Here is a 21,580-nt window from a genome sequence, read left to right as displayed (position 1 = left end):
CTGTTGCATCCATCAGCAATACAGTTTTTTACTAAGTTAAAATAATTGTATAATTATTATAGTTATTATGTAATAAATATATATTCACATTTCTAGCCCATTGATTAAGACTTAACACCATATAGTCAATGTGCGATTTCACACAATATTGCCTATTGTAAAAAAAATAATTTCAATAGAACTATTTCTTGCCCAAACTTGAAATTTAGTATATATCATCTTTACATCCATATAATTGCATGGTTGAAATTTCAATTTTTTAATCAATTGCTCACCTGGTGATTTTTGTGGTCAATTAGAGGGTATTTTTGCGAAAAGTGGAAATTGCACGATTTAAATTTTTCCCTCGCACAATTTTGGCTGAAATGGAAAAATGAAACATTCTGGTGTTGTAACTGATTCATGAGTCTATGCCTGTAAGGAGAAGCGTGGGCATTAATCTATTTTGACACAGTGCATGCTCAAAGTCAGACCTCGTTTAGAAAAAATACAATTTTTGGCAGTTTTTAAGAACAGTTGGATAAAAAAAAATGAAGCCAGATATCATTGTTTTGATGCCAGATATGGCTTTTCCAGTATGATTTTACCTAAAATGGTAAGTTTGAAGGGTTTCACTTAATTTGGCTAGGCTATATTGCTCTCCAAAGTTGGCCAGAAAGTGCTTTTTTCAAATAAGAACAAAAATGCTGTGATTTTGAAACTGCTCCTGTGCTTAAAGTATTAGAGCTGGCTCATTAAAACTTTGGGTATTTCCATTTCTCTAGCAGGGGAACAAGTAAAAAAATTTTTTTTTTCTTTTTTTTTTTTTTTCTTTTTTGGAAGGGGTCATGTGGGGAATTTTTTAAAATTTGACCTATTTGGCATGGAATGACCCAGATGTATTGCACAAGATGTTTGACAATATTATCAGTTATCAAGTTGTTCACCAATGAATATGGCTTTTTACACCCTTCAGAAAACCATACGCCCTAAGGTCGAAGCGTGTATGGTTTTCTGAAGGGTGTAAAAAGCCATATTCATTGGTGCTCTGACAGGACATCAGTGTGGCATGCAGGGGGGTGGGAAGTGTTGTTCTAGATGCTGAGCAGCTTCCTCAGCATCCTCTGACACCTCTATCATGGACTCCAGTTCAACCCCCAAGACAGAGGCAGCTCTCCTGATGAGCTTGTTGAGTCTGTTCATGTCAGCTGCCTTCAGCTTGCTGCCCCCTACTTTAATTGGCCTGGGTAACATATGGTAGGCTGCTTTATGCCAGTTTTGGCACTCTGGTATCATAGGCAGCTTGAACCCAGGCGGATGCTCCACCTGTGTCTTCAGACAAACCTCTGGACATTCATAACATATACTGTATGGTCACCACAAACATTGCACTACTTGTCAATGTGAATGCAATCAGTCCCTCTGATGGCTTTTAATTCTTGTGAAGTCTGCTCAGTGAGCTAGAATGGGTTTTAAAATCTTGCAAACATTGCCACGCCCGTTGGAAATTGTGCTCATTGAACTGTGGTGAAATATTTACTTTGTATTATCTGTTTTGTAAAATAAATAATTTGTAACCCCTGACGTCGTGGCTTGTTACCATGCAGGAACGATAGGGCGCTGTGTAAAGGAAGCTGGGCTTTTATTTTGAAAGGGGAATGTCGTCACTGCGGACATGTTTGTTGACGCGCTCTGTTGTCGACATTTGACGGTAATGTGGAAAAGAGCGATGTCGTCGCAGAATATCGGTAAGGCTGTTCGGGAGGTGGTGGAGCGGGTGAACCAGGCAGTAGCGCGGCGGCCGAAGGTGAGTTTTCCCCGGTGAAGTCCCCAGAGCCGCTGTGTTCGCGCCGCGTGGGGAAGTTGTTACGTAAGATTGAAAAATACTTCAACCTTTGGACGGAAGCCGTTCAGGCAGCATTTTGATAACAAGCAGCGCTCGACGTGCAGCCACTGTTATGAAGATGTCACAGCTTTATGAACGCTACTCTTTGGTGAAATAGAGAATCTCTCCCCTTTTTTAAGCGAACACTTTATTTTTCGTTTTGAAAAGCACAAACTTTGATTCGCGTGTCCATGTAAACGTGATGCACATCCAGGGCCGCAGTAAGACGACTGAGGGCCCTGTAGGGGTGAAAGGAGCGTGCAGGTTATTTTGTTTGCCTCATGTCTTCTTGAATATGATGCCACAAGTTTGGTGCACCTATCTTTGGGCAGTTTTGCCCATACTTCTTTGCAGCACCTCTCAAGCTGCAGGTGCTGCAAAAAGGTATGGGCAAGATTGCCCAAAGGTACCGTGCATCTGGAAAGTATTCACAGTGCTTTACTTTTTTCACATTTTGTTATGTTACAGCCTTATTCCAAAGCGGAGTAAATTACTCTCAAAATTAGACTCACAACACCCCATAATGACAACATGAAAAGTTTTTTTTAATCATTATTTTTGTAAATGTATTAAAAAATAAACTAAGAAATCACATGTGGATAAGTATTCACACCCTTTGCTCAATACTTTGTTGATGCACCTTTGGCAGCAATTACAGCCTCAAGTCTTGAATATGGTGCCACAAGCTAGGGTCATTCTTCAGCTGAAAGATGAACCATCACTAAGGTCAAGAGCGCTCTGGAGCAGGTTTTCATCCAGGATGTCTCTGTACATTGCTGCATTTATCTTTCCCTCAATCCTGACTAGTCTTCCAGTTCCTGTCACTGAAAATCATCCCCACACCACCATGCTTCACTATAGGGATGGTGGCTGGTTTCCTCCAAACATCAGCTAGCAGCTCATGTAGCTGTGGTGCTCTGATCGTTTCCTCCATCTTTTATGATGAAATAATGCTGAATTTATGTGGAAATTATTGTACAAAAGTTTCAGATATCTGTCGCTGAGATAGGTGATGACCTGAATGCAGTTTTAAGCAGAAACGAGGTGATAATCTGTGAACCGCAGCTAATGACGCATATGCAGTGAAGGCAGGGCGGACTGATTTTTAGGGGGACTGTTTGGTCTGCAATACCGGGCTGTTTGAGAGAGCTCTCTTCCGCAGTGTTCTAGCTGTGGGTAGCAGCAAATTTCCGCCCAGCTTTCAGAATGACAAAATTGTTGCTGAAAATGTGTGCTGAAAAGTTAGTCACTTCAGCATCCAGAGCACACTGCTCAGCGTGGCGCTTTCTTTGGAGTGACATTGCTGCTATTTCGGCATTGTGGGATAGCTCGCTGGACTACTTTTGCCACACTGTTCAGCGTATATGATTATGAGTGGTGAAATCATTAGGATTTTCCTCGTGAAAATTAAATCACAGCAATTGCCTACCTGTGGGCAACATGCAGAATGCCTCTCTTATCCAGATAGATCTCTTTCAGTGCAGCTTCTTGTTCTGACTACAACACAAAGTTAACATCCAAGTGTTTCATCGTCAACTGTAAATGGTATTCAAATTCCAGTTCCTGAACTCTTCTGCATCAAACTCCATCATGTCAATGTTTACAATGTGCTTGAGCAATAACAGTGAAGTTCCTCCAAAAATTTAAGTTTCATAAATATTTATTACAGCCACTCTTAAAACTTCAGTTATCTTCATAATTTTATTACTGGCAAATTTTAGAATTAATTTAGATGAGATATGCTCATTATCTTACAGGAATATATCACAGTTATCTGGGAACTACTTTTTGTGCAGGAATTTATGAAGCACATTGGCCACAGGCACGTACTAACAGAATACACAGTAACTGTACGAGGTCTGTCCAAAAAGTAACAGACCTTTTTATTTTTTTCAAAAACTATATGGATTTGAATCACGTGTGATTGCATCAGCCAAGCTTGAACCTTCAATGCATGTGTGAGTTTTTTCACGCCTGTCGGTTGCATCATTCGCCTGTGGGCAGGCTTTGAGTGGGCACTGGTCCACCCCCCTTGTCGGATTTTTATTGTCAGGGAAATCGCTGAGAGACTGCCGCTTTGCTCCATGAAATTTTTTTCAGAAACTGTTAGAGACAGCCAGTTGGAAACCATTCGAAAGATTCAGATGGCTTTCGGTGAAGATTCTGTCGGCGTCACACGGATTAAGGAGTGTTAAAACCTTTTTAAAGACGGCCCACAGTGGCAGAGGGCGCGCGGCGCACTGAGCGGCCATCGACAGGCTAGAACGACCAGATCATTTCCAAACTGAACACTGTGTTGATCCGGGACATCGTGTGACAGCTGGACATAGCACTTTTGTGGCACATTCCACTGATACAGGAGATTTTGTAATGAAAGACGTGCAGAGGATTTTGTGCGTCGGGACGGAGCCGCTTATGGCGCACAACAAAAAAAACACCTCCGTGTTGGAAACCATTCAGAAGATTCAGACAGCTTTCGATGGCTTTTCAGTCGAGTGAGTATCCGAGAAATTGTGTAACAGCTGGACATGCCACAACATGTCCTGTGAGACTTCCAACACGGAGGTGTTGTTTTTTTTTTTTTGTTTTTGTTTTTTGCGTGCCATGAGCGGCTCCGTTCCGACGCGCGAAATCCTCCGCACGTCTTTCATTACAAAATCTCCTGTAACAGTGGAATGTGCTGCAAAAGTGCTACGTCCAGCTCTCTTGCCATTTCTGTAGTGATGGCAGTTTCGAAGGCCCATGAACCACTGAGCCACTGCAACACAACTGGCTGAAAATCGACACACTGCTTCGACGCGTTTGATACAGTTTGAAGGGTGACATCTGCTGGATTGCTTTGAGAATTACCTTGAGCGAGTGTCCTGACAAATGTTGCATTAATTCATGACTGATGTGGTTTGTTCTTGAAAAGCAATAATAAAAAAAGTCGTATGTATTATTGTCTTTTTAATGTAATAAATAGTCCCTACAGATTCACACATAATGGTTATGAAAGCCGTTATTGTAGAATATATGTAGATTTGTGTTATCATTCCTCAAACTATATTTGGATAAAATGTGACGGGAAAAGTGAGAAAGACATGTGCTTTCAACTTTCAACAATTTTTATTCAAAAAAAGAATAATTTCAACGGTGCTCAACTTCATTCGGCTCCTCTTCTGCCTCACCACCTCTCCAGCTTTGGAGAAGACCCGCTCGCAAGGCACTGATGTTGCTCGCATCGACAAATATTTTTTTGCCATTCTCTGTAAATTGGGATAGACTGCGACTCGTGTCGTCCAGTATTTGAGCCGGTCTTCTCCTCTGGAGGTGGGCATATGTTGGGTCAAACCTTTGTAGTAAAGCCCTGAAGGCTTTGCTCTCCACTACTTTGAACAGTTGTGCATCTTCCACAACATAGTCCACCAGTGCCTCATCCAAGTCAGCTTGTCTGCCTTTAATGGAAATACAGTACGACATGCTGAGCTATTTTTCTTTATGAGTATGTTTTAATCTTAGATAAAGAATAAAATACAGCTTACATGGCCTGATTCCTCCTCCAGGAGCAGCAACAGAAGTAGCAGCCATTGATGTCTTGGGGTGTCAGGTGTCTCAGCAGCATTGAAGATGTATTGTTACTGTACGTCAACTCTTGAGCACAAATCAAGCACTTGACCTTTTTGGGGCTTATTAGATCAAAGTGCTCCCAAGCAATTGATCGTGCTCTTTTTGGAACTGGCTTCTCCATGTCCCTTCCTCACCACTACTCACTCTCTCACACACACACACTCACCTTTCTCACACCTTTCACTTCAACAAAATCACAGCTCTTCAGTCGTTCAGCTCTGTCTCTGATCTACCTATAATATATAGTCTAACCTATAACCTGTGTTGATGTACTGTGTGAATAAATGTTTTATATGAATGGATGCCTGTTGTGTATGGTATGTGTGTCTGTCTATGTTAGATCCTATGTGTATGTAGCTAACTATACTAAATTAACTCTAAGCTAGACCTATATATAAACTAATGCTTTCCTTGGCTCCGATTCACGTGGTGATTGGCAATAACAGTGTTGCTAGCAATCTCCTCCTCTCAAAAACCCACGGTTTGAGCTGCGATTCAGATCTCATTTAAATACTTGGTGGGTCGTATTGATACGCCCAGATTATTCAAATTTTCCGCGAAGCTCGACACATGGTGTGACGTAACGAGGCCTCGCTCGCAGTGGTCATGTGATGGGGGCGTGCTCGAAACGCTGCTCACTGACACTTCTGGTTCAAAAAGCTTGATGCAGTGTCGAGCAGACTGACTCGAGCTTAACATCACTACATTTCTGTGGTAGTCACACGATGTCCCGGATCAACACAGCGTTCAGTTTGGAAATGATCTGGTCGTTCCAGCCTGTCGATGGCCGATCGGTGCGCCACGCGCCCTCCGCCACTGTGGGCCGTCTTTAAAAAGGTTTTAACACTCCTTAATCCTTGTGACGCCGACAGAATCTTCACCGAAAGCCATCTGAATCTTTCGAATGGTTTCCGACTGGCTGTTTCTAACAGTTTCTGAACAAAAATTTCATGGAGCAAAGCGGCAGTCTCTCAGCCATTTCCCTGACAATAAAAATCCGTCGAGGGGGGTGGACCAGTGCTCACTCAAAGCCTGCCCACAGGCGAATGACGCAACCGACAGGTGTGAAAAAACTCACGCATGCGCACGAAGGTTCAAGCTTGGCTGATGCAATCACACGTGATTCAAATCCATATAGTATTTGAAAAAAATAAAAAGGTCCATTACTTTTTGGACAGACCTCGTATATTGTTGTTCGGCCAAAACGAGAGCATCCACTGCCTGAGCTAGTGCCGCGCATGAGAGCATGCATCCAGAAGCTGTGAAACACCAGTTCAGCCAAGGAAAACAGCCGAACAGCCACCTCAGCCGAAAATGTCACCTCGCTGGGGGGCAAGGAGCCTGAGGTTGTGCGGGAGGTTGAGAGATACCGACTAGAGATAGTCGAGCTCACCTCCACGCACAGCATGGGCTCTGGTACCCAACTCCTGGAGAGGGGCTGGATGCTTCATTTTTCTGGCGTTGCCCACGGGGAGAGGCGGAGAGCTGGGGTTGCATTGCTTATTGCTCCCCAGCTCAGTCGCCATGTATTGGAGTTCACTCCGGTGAACGAGAGGGTCGCGTCCCTACGCCTTCGGGTCAGGGACAGGTCTCTCACCGTTGTCTCGGCCTACGGGCCGAGCAGCAGTGCAGAGTACCCGACCTTCCTGGAGTCCCTGGGAGGGGTACTAGATAGCGCTCCGACTGGGGACTCCATTGTTCTCCTGGGGGATTTCAACGCCCACGTGGGCAGTGACAGTGAGACCTGGAGGAGGGTGATCGGGAAGCACGGCCTCCCCGATCTGAACCCGAGTGGTGTTCAGTTGTTGGACTTCTGTGCTAGTCACAGTTTGTCCATCACGAACACCATGTTCGAGCACAAGGGTGTCCATAAGTGCACGTGGCACCAGGACACCCTGAGCCGGAGGTCGATGATCGACTTTGTAATCGTATCATCTGACCTTCGGCCACGTGTCTCGGACACTCGAGTAAAGAGAGGGGCAGAGCTGTCGACCGATCATCACCTGGTGGTGAGTTGGATCCGCTGGGAGGGGAGGAAGCCGGTCAGACCTGGCAGGCCCAAACGTATCGTGAGGGTCTGCTGGGAACGACTGGCGGAACCCTCTGTCAGGGAGGTCTTCAACTGAGCTTCTCCCAGATCCCGGGGGAGGTTGGAGACATGGAGTCCGAGTGGACCATGTTCTCCACCTCCATTGTTGATGCGGCCGCTTGTAGTTGTGGTCGCAAGGTCTCTGGTGCCTGTCGCGGCGGCAATCCCCGAACCCGGTGGTGGACACTGGAAGTAAGGGATGCCGTCAAGCTGAAGGAGGAGTCCTACTTATCTTTGTTGGTAGGTGGGACCCCAGAGGCAGCTGACAGGTACCGGCAGGCCAAGCGTGCCGCAGCCCGTGCGGTCGCAGAGGCAAAAACTCGGGTCTGGGAGGAGTTCGGGGAGGCTATGGAGGAGGACTATCGGTCGGCCTTGAAGAGATTCTGGCAAACCGTCCGACGCCTCAGGAGGCGGAAGCAGCTCTCCACCGGCACTGTTTACGGTGCCGGTGGGGAGCTGTTGACCCTGACTGGGGATGTTGTTGGGCGGTGGAAGGAGTACTTCGAGGATCTCCTCAATCCCATCGTCACGTCTTCTGAAGAGGAGGCAGAGACTGGGGACCCAGAGGCGGACTCATCCATTACCCAGGCAGAAGCTCTACACGCTCCATCGGGTGCTCGAGGGTTCATGGGAGTTTGCCCAACCAGTCCACATGTGTTTTGTGGATCTGGAGAAGGCGTTCGACCGTGTCCCTCGGGGCACCCTGTGGGGAGTGCTCCGGGAGTATGGGGTCCGGGGTCCTTTGCTAAGGGCTATCCGGCCCCTGTACGACCGCAGCAGGAGCTTGGTTCACATTGCCGGTAGTAAGTCAAACCTGTTTCCAGTGCACGTTGGCCTCCGCCAGGGCTGCCCTTTGTCACCGGTTCTGTTCATTATTTTTATGGACAGAATTTATAGGCGCAGCCAGGGTGTAGAGGGGGTCTGGTTTGGGAACCACAGAATCTTGTCTCTGCTGTTTGCGGACGATGTGGTTCTGTTGGCTTCGTCAAATCAGGACCTTCAGCGTGCACTGGGGCGGTTTGCAGCCGAGTGTGAGGCGTCCGGGATGAAAATCAGCACCTCCAAATCCGAGGCCATGGTTCTCGACCGGAAAAAGGTGCTTTGCCCTCTTCAGGTTGGTGGAGTGTCCTTGCCTCAAGTGGAAGAGTTTAAGTATCTCGGGGTCTTGTTCACGAGTGAGGGACAGATGGAGCGTGAGATCGATAGACGGATCGGTGCAGCGTCTGCAGTGATGCGGTTGCTGTATCGGACTGTCGTGGTGAAGAGAGAGCTGAGTAGGGGGGGGCAAAGCTCTCGATTTATCGATCGATCTACGTTCCGATCCTCGCGGGTACAAGCGGCCGAGATGAGTTTCCTCCACAGGGTGGCTGGGTGCTCCCTTAGAGATAGGGTGAGGAGCTCGGTCACTCGGGAGGAGCTCGGAGTGGAGCCGCTGCTCCTCCACGTCGAAAGGAGTCAGTTGAGGTGGCTTGGGCATCTTTACCGGATGCCCCCTGGACGCCTCGCTGGAGAGGTGTTCCGGGCACGTCCCATTGGGAGGAGGCCCCGGGGAAGACCCAGGACATGCTGGAAGGATTACATCTCTCGGCTGGCTTGGGAACGCCTTGGGGTTCCCCCGGAGGAGCTGGGCGAGGTGTGTGTGGATCGGGAGGTCTGGGCGGCTTTGCTTGAGCTGCTGCCCCCGCGACCTGACTCCGGATAAAGCGGAAAAAAATGGATGGATGGATGGAAAGGGAGAAAATCTCCATTAAAGTCCTGCGCGTGAGCGTCAATGATGATACATTTATAAATTTATGGTTTTACAGTTGAAAGGCTTCGTGTTTCCAAAAAGTTTGAAGTTTGTGCAGCACGAAAACAGCGAGAGAGAAAGAAAAAGAGAGGGAGAGAGAAATTGAGAAAGAGAGCAAACAAAAGATGGAAAGAGAGGGAGAGAGAGAGAACTTTTAATTTTTACTCTTAACACTTGCTTAAACATGTTTCCCATGTCAATAAAGCTCCATTGAAATTGAAAATTGAGAAGGACAGAGAGAGAGGTAGAGACAGAGTGAGAGACAGACAGAGAGAGAGGAAGACAGAGAGAGTGTTGTCTTTTCTCTTTAAGTCTATAAAAATAAGGCTATAAAAGTCTATTAAAAAAATAAAAGCACTTAATTCTTTCACCAAAACATCAAATCTCGGCTTTCATCTTACATGAACCTTCTGAACCTTTAAGAAAATCATTATAAAATCAACAATAATCCTAATAATATTAAACACAGCGCTGGTATCGGATCGGAAAAGTGTTGGTATCGGCAGATATCCAAATTCAGGTATCGGGATGGGATCAGAAGTGAAAAACTGTGTACCGGTGCATCCATAACATAAACAGGTGTGTGTCTTTCCAAATCACGTTCAATCATCTGAATTTATCCCAGGTGGACTACAGTTAAGATGTAGGAACATCTCAAGGAGGATCAGTGGAAACAGGATGCATCTTTGAGCTTCATGACAAAGGCTATGAATAATTTGCTGGATCTGCGTGTTGATTTGGCACAAGTTTTATGTTGGATGCCCTTCCTGAAGCAACTCCACATTACATGGCTGGGGTGAGGTTTGAACCAGGAACCATTTGTACTGAAACCAAGTGCACTAACCACTTGGCCACCACCCCTGCTAAGTTTTTTTTTTATTTTTAATGAATTTGCAAAAAGAAAAACATTTTATTTTTAATAAATTTGCAAAAAGAAAAAAAAAAAAAACATTTTTCTCATTGCCATTATGTGGTATTGTGTGTAGAACTTTGAGAAAAAATTAATTACTGAACTGAACAATACTTCAAAGGTTCTCCATGGGGTATTTGTCAAGAGGACGATGAGAGAAACCAGATCCAACAATACAGATGCGCTAATGGGCTGGCTTCATAACACCTGAGATTTAACTGGTCGCGCAACTTGTGCAAGTGTTTTAAACAGATCAGTGCATTTGCACACCTGTTGGAGACCAATGGAGAGCGATGGCAGCCAATAGGGACCTTTTTTCAGACCATGGAGATCCCACTGTGAGCTCCCTGCAACTCCAGTGAGAGTGATGGCGAGCAGAAGCCATTTTTTGATTACACATTTGTCGTGGACTCAGTGTAAGCGGGGTGTAACATGCAGCCCTTCTATGGTACTTAATTTATATTGCCTACAAACTGTTTGAGGCAATGACCTCAAGTTTGACCTTTCAAGGTCACCCAAGATCAAAGGTCATGTGACCATTAGAAAAGTGATACGAGTTCATAGTACTACATAGTAACTGTAGGTGTGCCTTATATCTGTGTATAAGCATTGGGCCAAAATGTTGACCTCTGTCTGTGACCTTGACTTGTAACAGACTTATCTCAGGATCACATTTCTTTGCCCTTGGCTGACCAGTTATTTCACCAAGTTTGGTCAAGTTATTTTGTTCACCAGCAGACACACAATACTGAAAACTATACAGTTGTCAGGCTAAACTAACTGCATGAACCAGCAAAATAAAGCAGCTGAACACGTCAACAAAGGAAAACAGATTTATGGTGAGCAGAATGCTTCCTGTCAGCACTGGTTTAGTGTTCTGCAACAGCAAGAAGGACCTCAGGTCTCACGCAGCGTCTATACTGATGAAAAATGAGGCTCGTTTGTCCTTCCTTAGACACTACCAACTGTGCCGCCACGCCTCGTAGCTGTAAGCAAGACAAAACCCCCAGACATGGTTGTGGAGGCCTATAGACAAGGACAGCGCAACTTTGGAGAAAACTACGTATGTACAAGATTCTGCTCATGTGTATCCCAGAAGGAGGGAAAATGAAATGGTGACGATTTCCTTTTGTCTCCACATCAGGTTAATGAACTTGTGGACAAAGCTACAGATCCTCTGGTGGGTGCACATATTTGTAAGCACATGATTTTTTTTAATCCTTTCACATAATTCAGTGATTCATTTCATAGTGTGTTTTTTCTCATATCCAGATTTTAGATTTGTGTCCCGAAATCAAGTGGCACTTTATTGGACATCTCCAGAAAAATAATGTCAATAAACTTTTGGGTGAGTGCACATCAACTCTGCCGCCCTCACTCACATTTTTTTACAGTGGTGCATTGGTCTTCAACAGAAGCGTATTGCATTCACTAGATTAAAAAAAATAGACACCTGATCTTGTAATTACGAGATCAATTGTTTTTTTTTTTATGGTTTCCATACTTCCAATCACTCAGTAAAGAGTGAGAATTCCCATGTCATAATAGAAAATCGTCCGACACTGCGCTGTGATCAAAGTGTGGATTTTCCCCTAAGGGGTTCCTGGATGAATGAAATTCCTCCAGGGAGGCGGTGCATGGGGCACTCAGACTGACATGTGCCTGGCTGGTAGTGAGCCCCTCTTTGTCCCTCAGTGGGCGGTGGGACTGTGTGAGTGAAAGCTGGAAGTCTGGAGGGGGCGAGACACGTCTCATGTTGATGAGACGCCCCGCACCCCTCCCTGGAGGAATTTCATTCATCCAGGAACACCTTAGGGGAAAATCCACACTTTGTGTATGATCACAGTGTACTGTGATGGGATAACCTTATCCCGCTTCTTTACTGAGGGGTTGAAAGTACAGAAGCTATATATAAAAAACTAATTAGTCACCTGATCTCGTAATTACAACATCAGGAGACACCTGATCTTGTAATTATGAGATCTTTTATTGTAATTATGAGATCAGGGGTCTAATTTTTTTAATACAGTGAATGCAATATGCTTCCATAGTCTTCTATAAATCCTGATCATTTTTTCCCCAGGTGTGCCAAACCTGTTCCTCGTAGAGACTGTGGATTCAGCAAAATTAGCTGACAGAGTCAACACCTCATGGCAGCGTCTCAGAGGAGCCAGCACGCAAAGGTTAAAGGTTATGGTGCAGATCAACACCAGTGGAGAACAGAGTTCGTAGTCATTTATGTTTTAAACGCTGTAAATTTTCTGCCTTTGCTTCAGCTGTCTTGGCTGACTACATGTGCAGACGTGTTTGTCCACACACAATGAAAAATGTGAACCGTTGTAGGTAAATATGGCCTGCCACCCGAGGAAGCGGTGAACACCGTGAAACACATCGTGTCCCAGTGCACTGCCCTGCAATTCTCAGGACTCATGACCATCGGGCGCTATGGCTACGACCTCACCCTGGGCCCCAATCCTGACTTTCAGGTCCTGATACAGTTAAAATAGACAGTTTTGAGAGAACATGTTTTGTGTCAAATTGTGCCATCTGTTATTGCTGATTAGATGAAGTTGAACTACAAAAACCTTTGAAGCATAGTACTAAAGTCAATCCACAAAATTGGAGTACTTGATCAAAAACAGGGTGATTTTCACAGTTTTTAAAGTATAATGATTAAGACCAAGTTACATTGTGTGTAAATAGGTTAACAGTATACCCATACATAAGTAGTTGTGGTGAAATGTGCATTTTACACCTAAGCCTACATAGCTTTCTTCCCACAATTAAACACAATATCATGATGTAGCATCACAAATAGACATCACATATCCTAAATCACCATCCCAAAGAAACAAGGGAAAACTCACAACAGCCATATTTAATCATGTGACCACTAACCAAGCACAAATGGTATAAATACAAATGACAGAATTCAAGATTCCAGCCAAGCTGCTGTACATACGTGCACCTGCCACATGCACACTGATACACACAGGCCACAAACCTCATTCACACCACCACTGCTCATCACTTGAAGACAAAGTTTCAGCTTTTATTTATTTAGAACAGTTCAGTGACATGGTTGAACATTGGTGCACTTCAGTGCTCAGTAAATCCACCAACAAATCCATTTCTGTTCCTCCTTCAGTCATTGTGTTACAGACAGAACTAAGTAAAAATTGCTGAATGAAAATGATGGCCCACAACATCGTCTCCTTTTTTTCTTTAGTTTTTTAAAGAGCAGAGGGAATTTTTGAAGGTATCGGCTTAGGGAGGGTAGAAAAATTATTTAATTGCTAGAAATAAATGTCAAGTCTGGGAGCATGCACTGGTGCCATGCTTCGCTGCATCCACAGCGCCACTGAACCACCTTGGGTCCTGGATTGCAGACAACCAATTCATCCCCACCTTACTAAAGTAACCATCTATCTGTCGCAGCCAGGTGAAGCATGGGTGTCCCCTTGGCCTTCTCCAGACAATGCAGTCCACAACACTCAGGCACCCGTGTGCTGGATCATGCACAGGAAATGTGCCACATGGCCATAATGTCAAAGTTGACACTCCCTCAAAATACATGTGATACTCCTCATCTTAGTCATCATCTTAATAAATGTCATTAAATAAATGATGGACAATAATTTTTTTGGTTCTGATTCTGTGGGAAGGCAGCACAGAAGGATTTGCTCACCTCTGTCCTTATCTCAGTAACAACTTAAAACGGATGCATCACTACGTCATTATACAGCCTGTTGCACTCTTGAACATACTGTACTTTCAGCAAGTCAGAATATTTTTTCTGGAGTCATAACTCCCACTGCATCTCCACTTAACTCCAGGCAAGGGAACTATTGTATTTCCCTGTGTGCCACAAAAACACTACATTTTCTGTGTGCAGCATGATAATCTGATGCCAAATTGTGCACTGATGACATGGAGTACCCCCCACCTGCCCATATCAGTCCGTCAGTCCACCCAAGTACAATGGAATTAGTGCGCGTCTGGCGGAGTGGGGTGGGGGTGGGGGGCATTGTATTGTGTTGGTAGCTTCACATCATGATGTTGGTAAGCCATTAACCATTTCAATCAACCAACTACCCAGCCCAAGAGATTGAGGCAGAATAACTCAGTCTGAAGAACAGCTTTTTATTGTTGTCACTTTAACTCATTTATAGTTGTGACATTACAGGATCATATTCATCATTTCCAGACAACTCCAGTATGCTGTAGTAGATGGATTAAAATTACTATCAGTCGCAAAATATTTACTGACCTGGCTCTACATGTTAAATTGTAACCTGTCAAGAAGGCTGTGTGGTCACATGCATGTTTGTTGGTTGGTTTGATTGTTAGCAAGATTATACAAAAATGAATGTTGATAAATAATTAATCAAACTTGGTGGACAGGTGGGACATTAGCCACAGAAAAGCTTAGTCAGTTTTGGTGCAGATCTTGGTCCTGACTTTTAACCCTAATGTTTATTGGTCCTGACCTTCATTCCTGATTGCTGAACTTAAATCTTGATTGCTGACCTTTGATCTTGGCCACTCATCCTTGATCCGGACTTTGAAGTTTAATGCTGATCTTTGATCCTGCTTCTAGGATCAAAACGATCATCATTTAAATCAGTGGTGTCAGAAAGGGCCGAGAGGGTGCAGGTTTTCTTTGCAGCCACCAACTCCAGCACATGATTTTACTGATGAAGTCATCCCACCTGCTCAAAGTGATGTTAATCAGTGAAATCACCAACTGAAGTCAGTGGCTGCAAGGAAAACCTGCACCCTCTCGGCCCTTTCTGGAATAGTTTGGACACCACTGATCTAAGTCCACCCATCAGGTTCAAAGGTCAGGATCAGAAATGAGTGAACAGGTTTCCTAGTCTGCATTCAGGGTCCAAGTTCAGCAATTGGGGTTGAAGACCAAGGACATAATCACAGGATCAAAGGACAGCCTCAGAGATGAGTTTTTTGGAACAAGGATCAAGATCATAGATCAGACATGAGAACGGCACGTGATCAAATATCAGCCATCAGTCCTGGATGCTGTGTTCCAGAGGTGAACCTTGGTCTAGAATCTAGACTCTAGATCTAGATAATGATCCATTTGTGGTGGACAAATGTCTTGAACTGGGGTGGCCCAGAACTTGTCTGTTGCACCAGCAGTTACAGTTTCATGGTGGAGTGGTAGAGAAGGATTTTGACACAAGAAAATCAATCAGGCCTCCCATGTGCCTTCTGGCAAACTAGACGTTTAATGTTGTTTTTTTTTTGTTTTTTATTCTTTGTGCTGCTCTCCCATGAACTGGTGTTGCAACAGACAAAACTTGCATGATGCACACTCACTCTAGTCACAGCCACAAAAATCTGTAACTCCTTAAGAATGATCTTGGTGGCTTCTCACTAGTCTCCTAAACTCAGTTTTTGTTTGTATTTCCTAATGATTTATGTAAATAAAGTACAAGGCCTATTCAGTTACTTGGAAATGTTCATGTTTCCATCCCCGACTTGTTAAAAGAATACTGTCTGAAATTGATGCACATTTTAAAAAGAAGGGAAAAAAAAAAATAAATAAATCCTTCTATTTAGTTTGTCCAATTACTTATGGGCTCTGAAAATGGAAGTACTATGAACATAAAGGGTTGTAAATCCTTAAAGGTTTAATGCAAGTTTTGTTAAACTGTATTTAATTTTAAAGTCTACACTACAAAATTCTTCATTGAGGCAAAATTGATAAAAATCCAGTCACTTGTCCAAATACCTTTGGACCTGACTGAATCAATCTCAGTGGTGGCTGTGTGTGTGTTTCAGAAAGACAGTTAAAAAAAAAAAGTATATTTTGTAGATGCTCCTGAGTCAGAGGCAGGACGTGTGTGACACTCTGAAGCTGCCTGTGGAGGAGGTGGAGCTCAGCATGGGCATGTCCACGGACTTTGAACATGCGGTGAGTCGGATTTTCAGTATGTATGCTTAATATGTAATATAATATGTAAATGCTTAATACTTGTGCGATTTAAAACTTATTTTATTGCTGTTTTGTGTGTCTTCTCTGTTCTTACTTGTGGTGCAGATCGAAGTGGGAGCGACCAACATACGAGTGGGAAGTATTATATTTGGCAACAGGGACTATCCCAATAGTGCAGCCAACACGCCAACGCCCAGTCCAGAGAAAACATCCAGGGTGGTGTCAGAGGAGGCGGCCCAGAAGATGCAGCACCTCACCGTGTCCGGGCGCTGAGTACTAACCCTCAAATACTTTTTAAGGAACAGGAGAAACTCGTGCAGAAAAATGAAGCACATTTTCTTCTCCAGAGCCATGTGGAGTTAAGGGTCGAGAAGTTTCCATGTTGTAATTTTTAAATGTATTTCCACACTCGTAATCTGACAGAACTGTTTTTTAAAAAGTTGGCTTTAAGCGGTTTTACTAACCTCTTGTGATAGTCAACGATGAAATGATCAGAAACGACACACGATGTGGTTCGTTTTGTGCTGTGTACAAACACACAAACTTATACTTAAATTATGACTTCATGTGTGAGATGTCATCATGAAAAATTGTTCTGTGTTACTGTACTTTCTTTCAACCCATCTGCACCTGAAGATGTGACCATGCTGTAACTGCAGCGTCACATTATTTCCACACAGTACAATGTACTTTTTTTTTTGCTGATAGGAACTTGATTTAATAAATAATTTATCCCTTTATGATGACTTGAGTTTCCTGTCGTTTTGATATGCCTGAGTGGTCAGACCTTTATTCTTGTTACGACACTAAATCAATCACTTTGTAACTGTCCTGTTTAAGTGCGATGGTATACATCCAGTTGTGTTGGCGACAAAACTTGATCTATGCAAAGTGATCTTTCAATTTGCTTTTTTAGCAGGTCTTTTTTTTTTTTTTTTTAGGTTTTACTTACAATTGTCGTTGTCGAGGTCTGTTGAGTCAACCGTGTATAAAGCTCATGTTTGTCTCAGTGGAAAGTGCGTTCAGTGATTTTAATGCTGTATGTTTTGTCTTACATTTTGATTATTTAGTTGGAAACAAAAGGACAATAAACTGTTGAAATAATCTGCCTTTTGCAGTATTTTTTTTCCATCCCGAGACATTATTCAGGAAAGTGCAATGAAGTGACAAACAAAAACTACATTTAGTAATAACTTTTAAAGCTACACTCAAGGATTTGCTGACATCTATAGTGGTGAGGTTGCAGATTGCAATATGTCGTCACTGATCAGGATACTGTTTCTCTTCAGCAATGGGGATTCATGGTTTCTTACCTTCTCTTGTGATAGGTAATATGTATGATTCTCCATTTCACAAAAACACGAGGACTCAAACTCGTCAGTTTGCACTACTAACCAGTCAACAGCAGATAGGGAGCATTCACCGATTATTTTTTCCTTCGGTCATTCCAGCTGTGCTGCAAAGGCTGAGTCAGTAGGGTGCGACAAGGCTGGAGGACACCAAAAGGAGGCTGTATATTATCCTAGTACAGGGTCTATGTTAAAAGCTTGAGAATGCTAATTATTTGAAGCATGCCCTACATGTATTGACAATGACAACCCTTGTAGGGTACATGTAACATAATAGGCCTACATGCATGTGAGAATAAAGATTTTACTTGTAGTACCAACTTCAAGTTACTCTGAATTATAATTAGGCCTACTGTATCAGTCCCTTTGTGTGTGTGTATGTATATATATATACACACACACACAGCACGTGGAGATCCACAGGCTCTAGATTGGGTAGTGTTTATAAAATAAGTAGCTGACATTTTTCATGGTGGTAATAAATTATGAAAAGTTTATGAGTTGAAATGGCGTGAGTCCAGAATGTTTTTAAGAACCTTAGACCTCAACAGTGTTTAGAACTCAACCCCTTTACTTCGTGTTAATTACACCATATTTTAATGTTAATTTACTGTCTTAATGTATTTAGAAACTGTCTAGGTTCTTATCGTATACACTATTGTTACCAGCATTATTGTATTATTACTTCTATTTTACCATTCTATTTTTAAATGGACCACAAAGTGTTTTCACTTCCTTGTGCCATCCATGTAGTTTTAATGTATTTACAATTATGCACTTACATTGAACTTACTAAATAAAATCACACATGCATGCTTTTCATATATAGATTATTTACCACCCCCTGCTGGAATGGTGTGAGTCCAGAATGTAATTATCAATGTCCATTATTCAGTGTTGTTAGCTAATATCCATAGTTTCTCCAAAAATATTAGTCCTATCAACATTGTTTTGGCAGCATTCATCCTTGAACCAAAATACTTAGTAAGTATACCAAACAGCAAATTAGCTCTCCCCAGTTTGTCCGTGATCGACGGTGCACGCACATACGCAGAGCTTTCTTTTCTGCATTCTGCCACAAGCAGGTGCTTTTATTTTTACACATCCACAGTCCTATCAACTTTTTTTTTGCAATGTTCATCCTTGATCCAAAATACATAAGCATACCAAACACAAATGCCAGATCTCCCCAATTTCTCTGTGATCAAAGCTATACACATGCATACATGCACAAAGAGGCCACTTGACTAGGAATCTAGGTTAGAGTCCCTTTAGTACAGTTTTAAACTTTAGTGCCTATGTCTGGTGTGCACGCCGACAGTTTTTTTTTTGTCTTTTCTGCATTCTGCCACAAGCAGGTGCTTTGATTTTAACACACAGACGGTAGCGGAAGACATCAAAAGCACTACACTTCTCACTCATGGGAACGGCAACATGACACATAAGTGACTAAACCAAGTGAACTACAACACAACAAATCAGTAATAATAACACTGCTAAACAGGATAGAGTCCCTTTATTCTCTATAAAGGGACTCTATCGTGATGATGGTCATCACATCCTCACATGGCAGTATGAAGGAGAGCACACCAGACAGAGCTCAAGCTTGAGACTTGGACTCAGATCACACTTAAGTTGCACAGTGACTTCAGACTTGACTCGAAATTCAACCTCAAAGACCTGAAACTTTGACTCAAAGTTCGAGACTTGTGAACAGCATCGGCCCAGACTGCTTCAAAAATGACAGTAAATGTAAGCCTTCTGTGCAAGATCTTCAGTTATAGATTGATTTCTGTCAATTTATGACTCCCCGTCACAGCTGTTACAGCAGAAACCGATTTGCAGCTCGAGATCTGAAGCGTGTATTAGCAGACTTATGAAGTATTGCTTCATTTCGTTTTGGATCGTTACACGTTCTTATTAAATCACCTTTTTGCATTCTTAAAACAACTACCTAGAATAACTGGCACCTTCCTGTACCCTTTTTAATGGAACTTTTCGGTGCCTCCTGGCGTTGTCATACCAAGTCAGTATGTCCCTTTTGGGCTACTATATCAACTTATCAGCATCCACGAGAAGCACGCTCCCATGTACACGGGCTCATTCTAAGCTTATGAAAACATTTGTCTTCTGTTGCGTATAATTATAGAGTATGGTTATTAGGGTTGTGACCACAAAACGTTTTTCAAAACTTTCATTTTCCTGATGTTGCATTTGATGAACTTTTACCAATAGATCATTTTTGAAGTTTATTTCATTGGATCATGAAAAAACCTCCCGCACCTAGCACATCACTTTTAAAAATACATGAGTTTACACAATACTATTTAAAAATAACGAAACAAGAAAAGAATTAAGTATCAAGAAATAACAAGAAAATATATATACAAAGAAATATTGCTAAAATACGTATATGAATAAACAATAATTAAAAGAAATGAAAAATAAAGGTAAAATAGATAAATTGATAACAGATAAAATATAAAATAAAATGTATAAATAATGTGATGCGCTGATCTACTGTAGTGTTTTGCTTTTGTAATTCATAGCATTTACACCAGTGTATAGTTGTTCACATCACATCATTCATACAATTTTGCTTTCTTTGCAGTATTGCTTTGGAAGATCTGCTGTTGAGTGCTTCTTTTTGGAAATACGTCCTTGCAAAGTAAAATGTCAAAATCAGTGGTGGAAGCAGCTGGGGGAAAATGGGTACAAAATTTGAAATCAAGCACAAAGTGCCGTCCTTGTATACCAGAGCTAAAACAGGATACGAGTGACACATTATGTAAAATGCCTTCCAACAGAGATATCATTGGAAAATTCTTGGGACTTTTTAATGAATTGAAAGGACGACATGACCGACTCAGAAAAATATCTGAGGAATTGTTGAAGCTTTGGGAGAACATGAATTTTCCTGTTCTTTCCAAACAAGTGTCTGCAAAGGTTGACAAACTTATCACATCTTTTGAAAAACACAGAAAGCGACCAAATGCAATTTGAAGAAAATCTTGCTCATCTGTTCGATATTACAAAAACAAATGGAAATTGGATTTGTAGTGAGGACAAACAACTGTTCAAAAGACAAATTGAATCAGGAGGCAGGGTGGGATATACAACTGTGAAAGTGGCTCCTATGTCAACAATCCATCCGTCAAAAAGGGCCAAATGCACATCAGAAACCTCGACAAGCCAAACGGTTATCTCTGAATCCAGTGATAGTGAGGAAGGAAGCAGCAGTGGTGTGTGGCCCTGATGTGCCTCACTCCAACATAGTAGCTGAGAGAGCTGTAAAGTTGATGGAAGAGGTTCGTTCTACTTGCAAAACAGACAAATATCTTAACAGCAAATTTATTAACGCTAATACTACACATCTGAAACACTATTAAAAACACTACAAATGCTATATGTACTCATTTTCATGTATTCCTCATGTGTATTGTATGCAAAATTGACATGTTATAATAAAGAGTGTTTGAGCCGCTCGGTGTTTTAATGTGAAATATGAAACTGTCTTAGGTGCGGGAGGTTTTTTTCAAGGTCTGGCAAAACCAAAGTAATTTTTGTGAGTTTTAGGTAAAAGTTCATCATTTATAACTCCAGACTAATAAATTTAAGATCTGTCATAACCCTAATGGTTATGAATGCTACATTCGACGTATTTGACCAAGTAAGCGCTCATAAATCCTACACACTGAAGCTTTAACAATTCTAATAAGTACTGCATGTTGTGAATTACTTAATATAACCTGAGAATGTTGAGCTTTTTCTTAAAGAGCCAAGGTTTGGTTCTCCCTTTTTAGTTACTTCTTCATATTCATACACAAAGAGATTTAGTGCTTCCTTTAAATCTGACTGCTGGGACGCACATGCTCAAAACATCTTACACTTTTGTTCCAAAATTACAATAAAGTGCTGAGTAAATGTTTTGTTACACTGAGAGGAAATTAGAGCAGGGTTTAAATTTATTGGGTACCAAATTAAAAGGTTAAAAACATAAAATGAGCCCAA

General features: G+C 42.4%; 1 protein-coding gene and 1 long non-coding RNA gene across 2 annotated transcripts; one reads left to right on the top strand and one right to left on the bottom strand.

Annotated features, from left to right (window-relative positions):
* Positions 1–1,619: 1,619 nt before the first annotated feature.
* On the top strand, positions 1,620–16,524 carry plpbp (pyridoxal phosphate binding protein). Its single transcript, XM_034172077.1, has 8 exons — positions 1,620–1,786; positions 11,217–11,324; positions 11,406–11,441; positions 11,534–11,609; positions 12,345–12,485; positions 12,605–12,747; positions 16,101–16,199; positions 16,326–16,524. The coding sequence occupies exons 1-8, from the start codon at positions 1,655–1,657 to the stop codon at positions 16,491–16,493; spliced, it is 903 nt and encodes a 300-aa protein (XP_034027968.1). The 5' UTR covers positions 1,620–1,654; the 3' UTR covers positions 16,494–16,524.
* Positions 13,491–15,883, bottom strand: LOC117512117. The gene is made up of 2 exons (XR_004561214.1): positions 15,073–15,883; positions 13,491–14,857 (listed from the first exon to the last, which is right to left on the bottom strand). It is a non-coding gene; the product is annotated as an uncharacterized LOC117512117 (long non-coding RNA).
* Positions 16,525–21,580: the final 5,056 nt, after the last annotated feature.

This window comes from Thalassophryne amazonica, chromosome 6, assembly GCF_902500255.1.
Source record: "Thalassophryne amazonica chromosome 6, fThaAma1.1, whole genome shotgun sequence".
NCBI classification, from domain to species: domain Eukaryota; kingdom Metazoa; phylum Chordata; class Actinopteri; order Batrachoidiformes; family Batrachoididae; genus Thalassophryne; species Thalassophryne amazonica.
The sequence above is the reverse complement of the archived record's forward strand: the minus strand, read 5'-3'. Positions and strand labels throughout refer to the sequence as shown.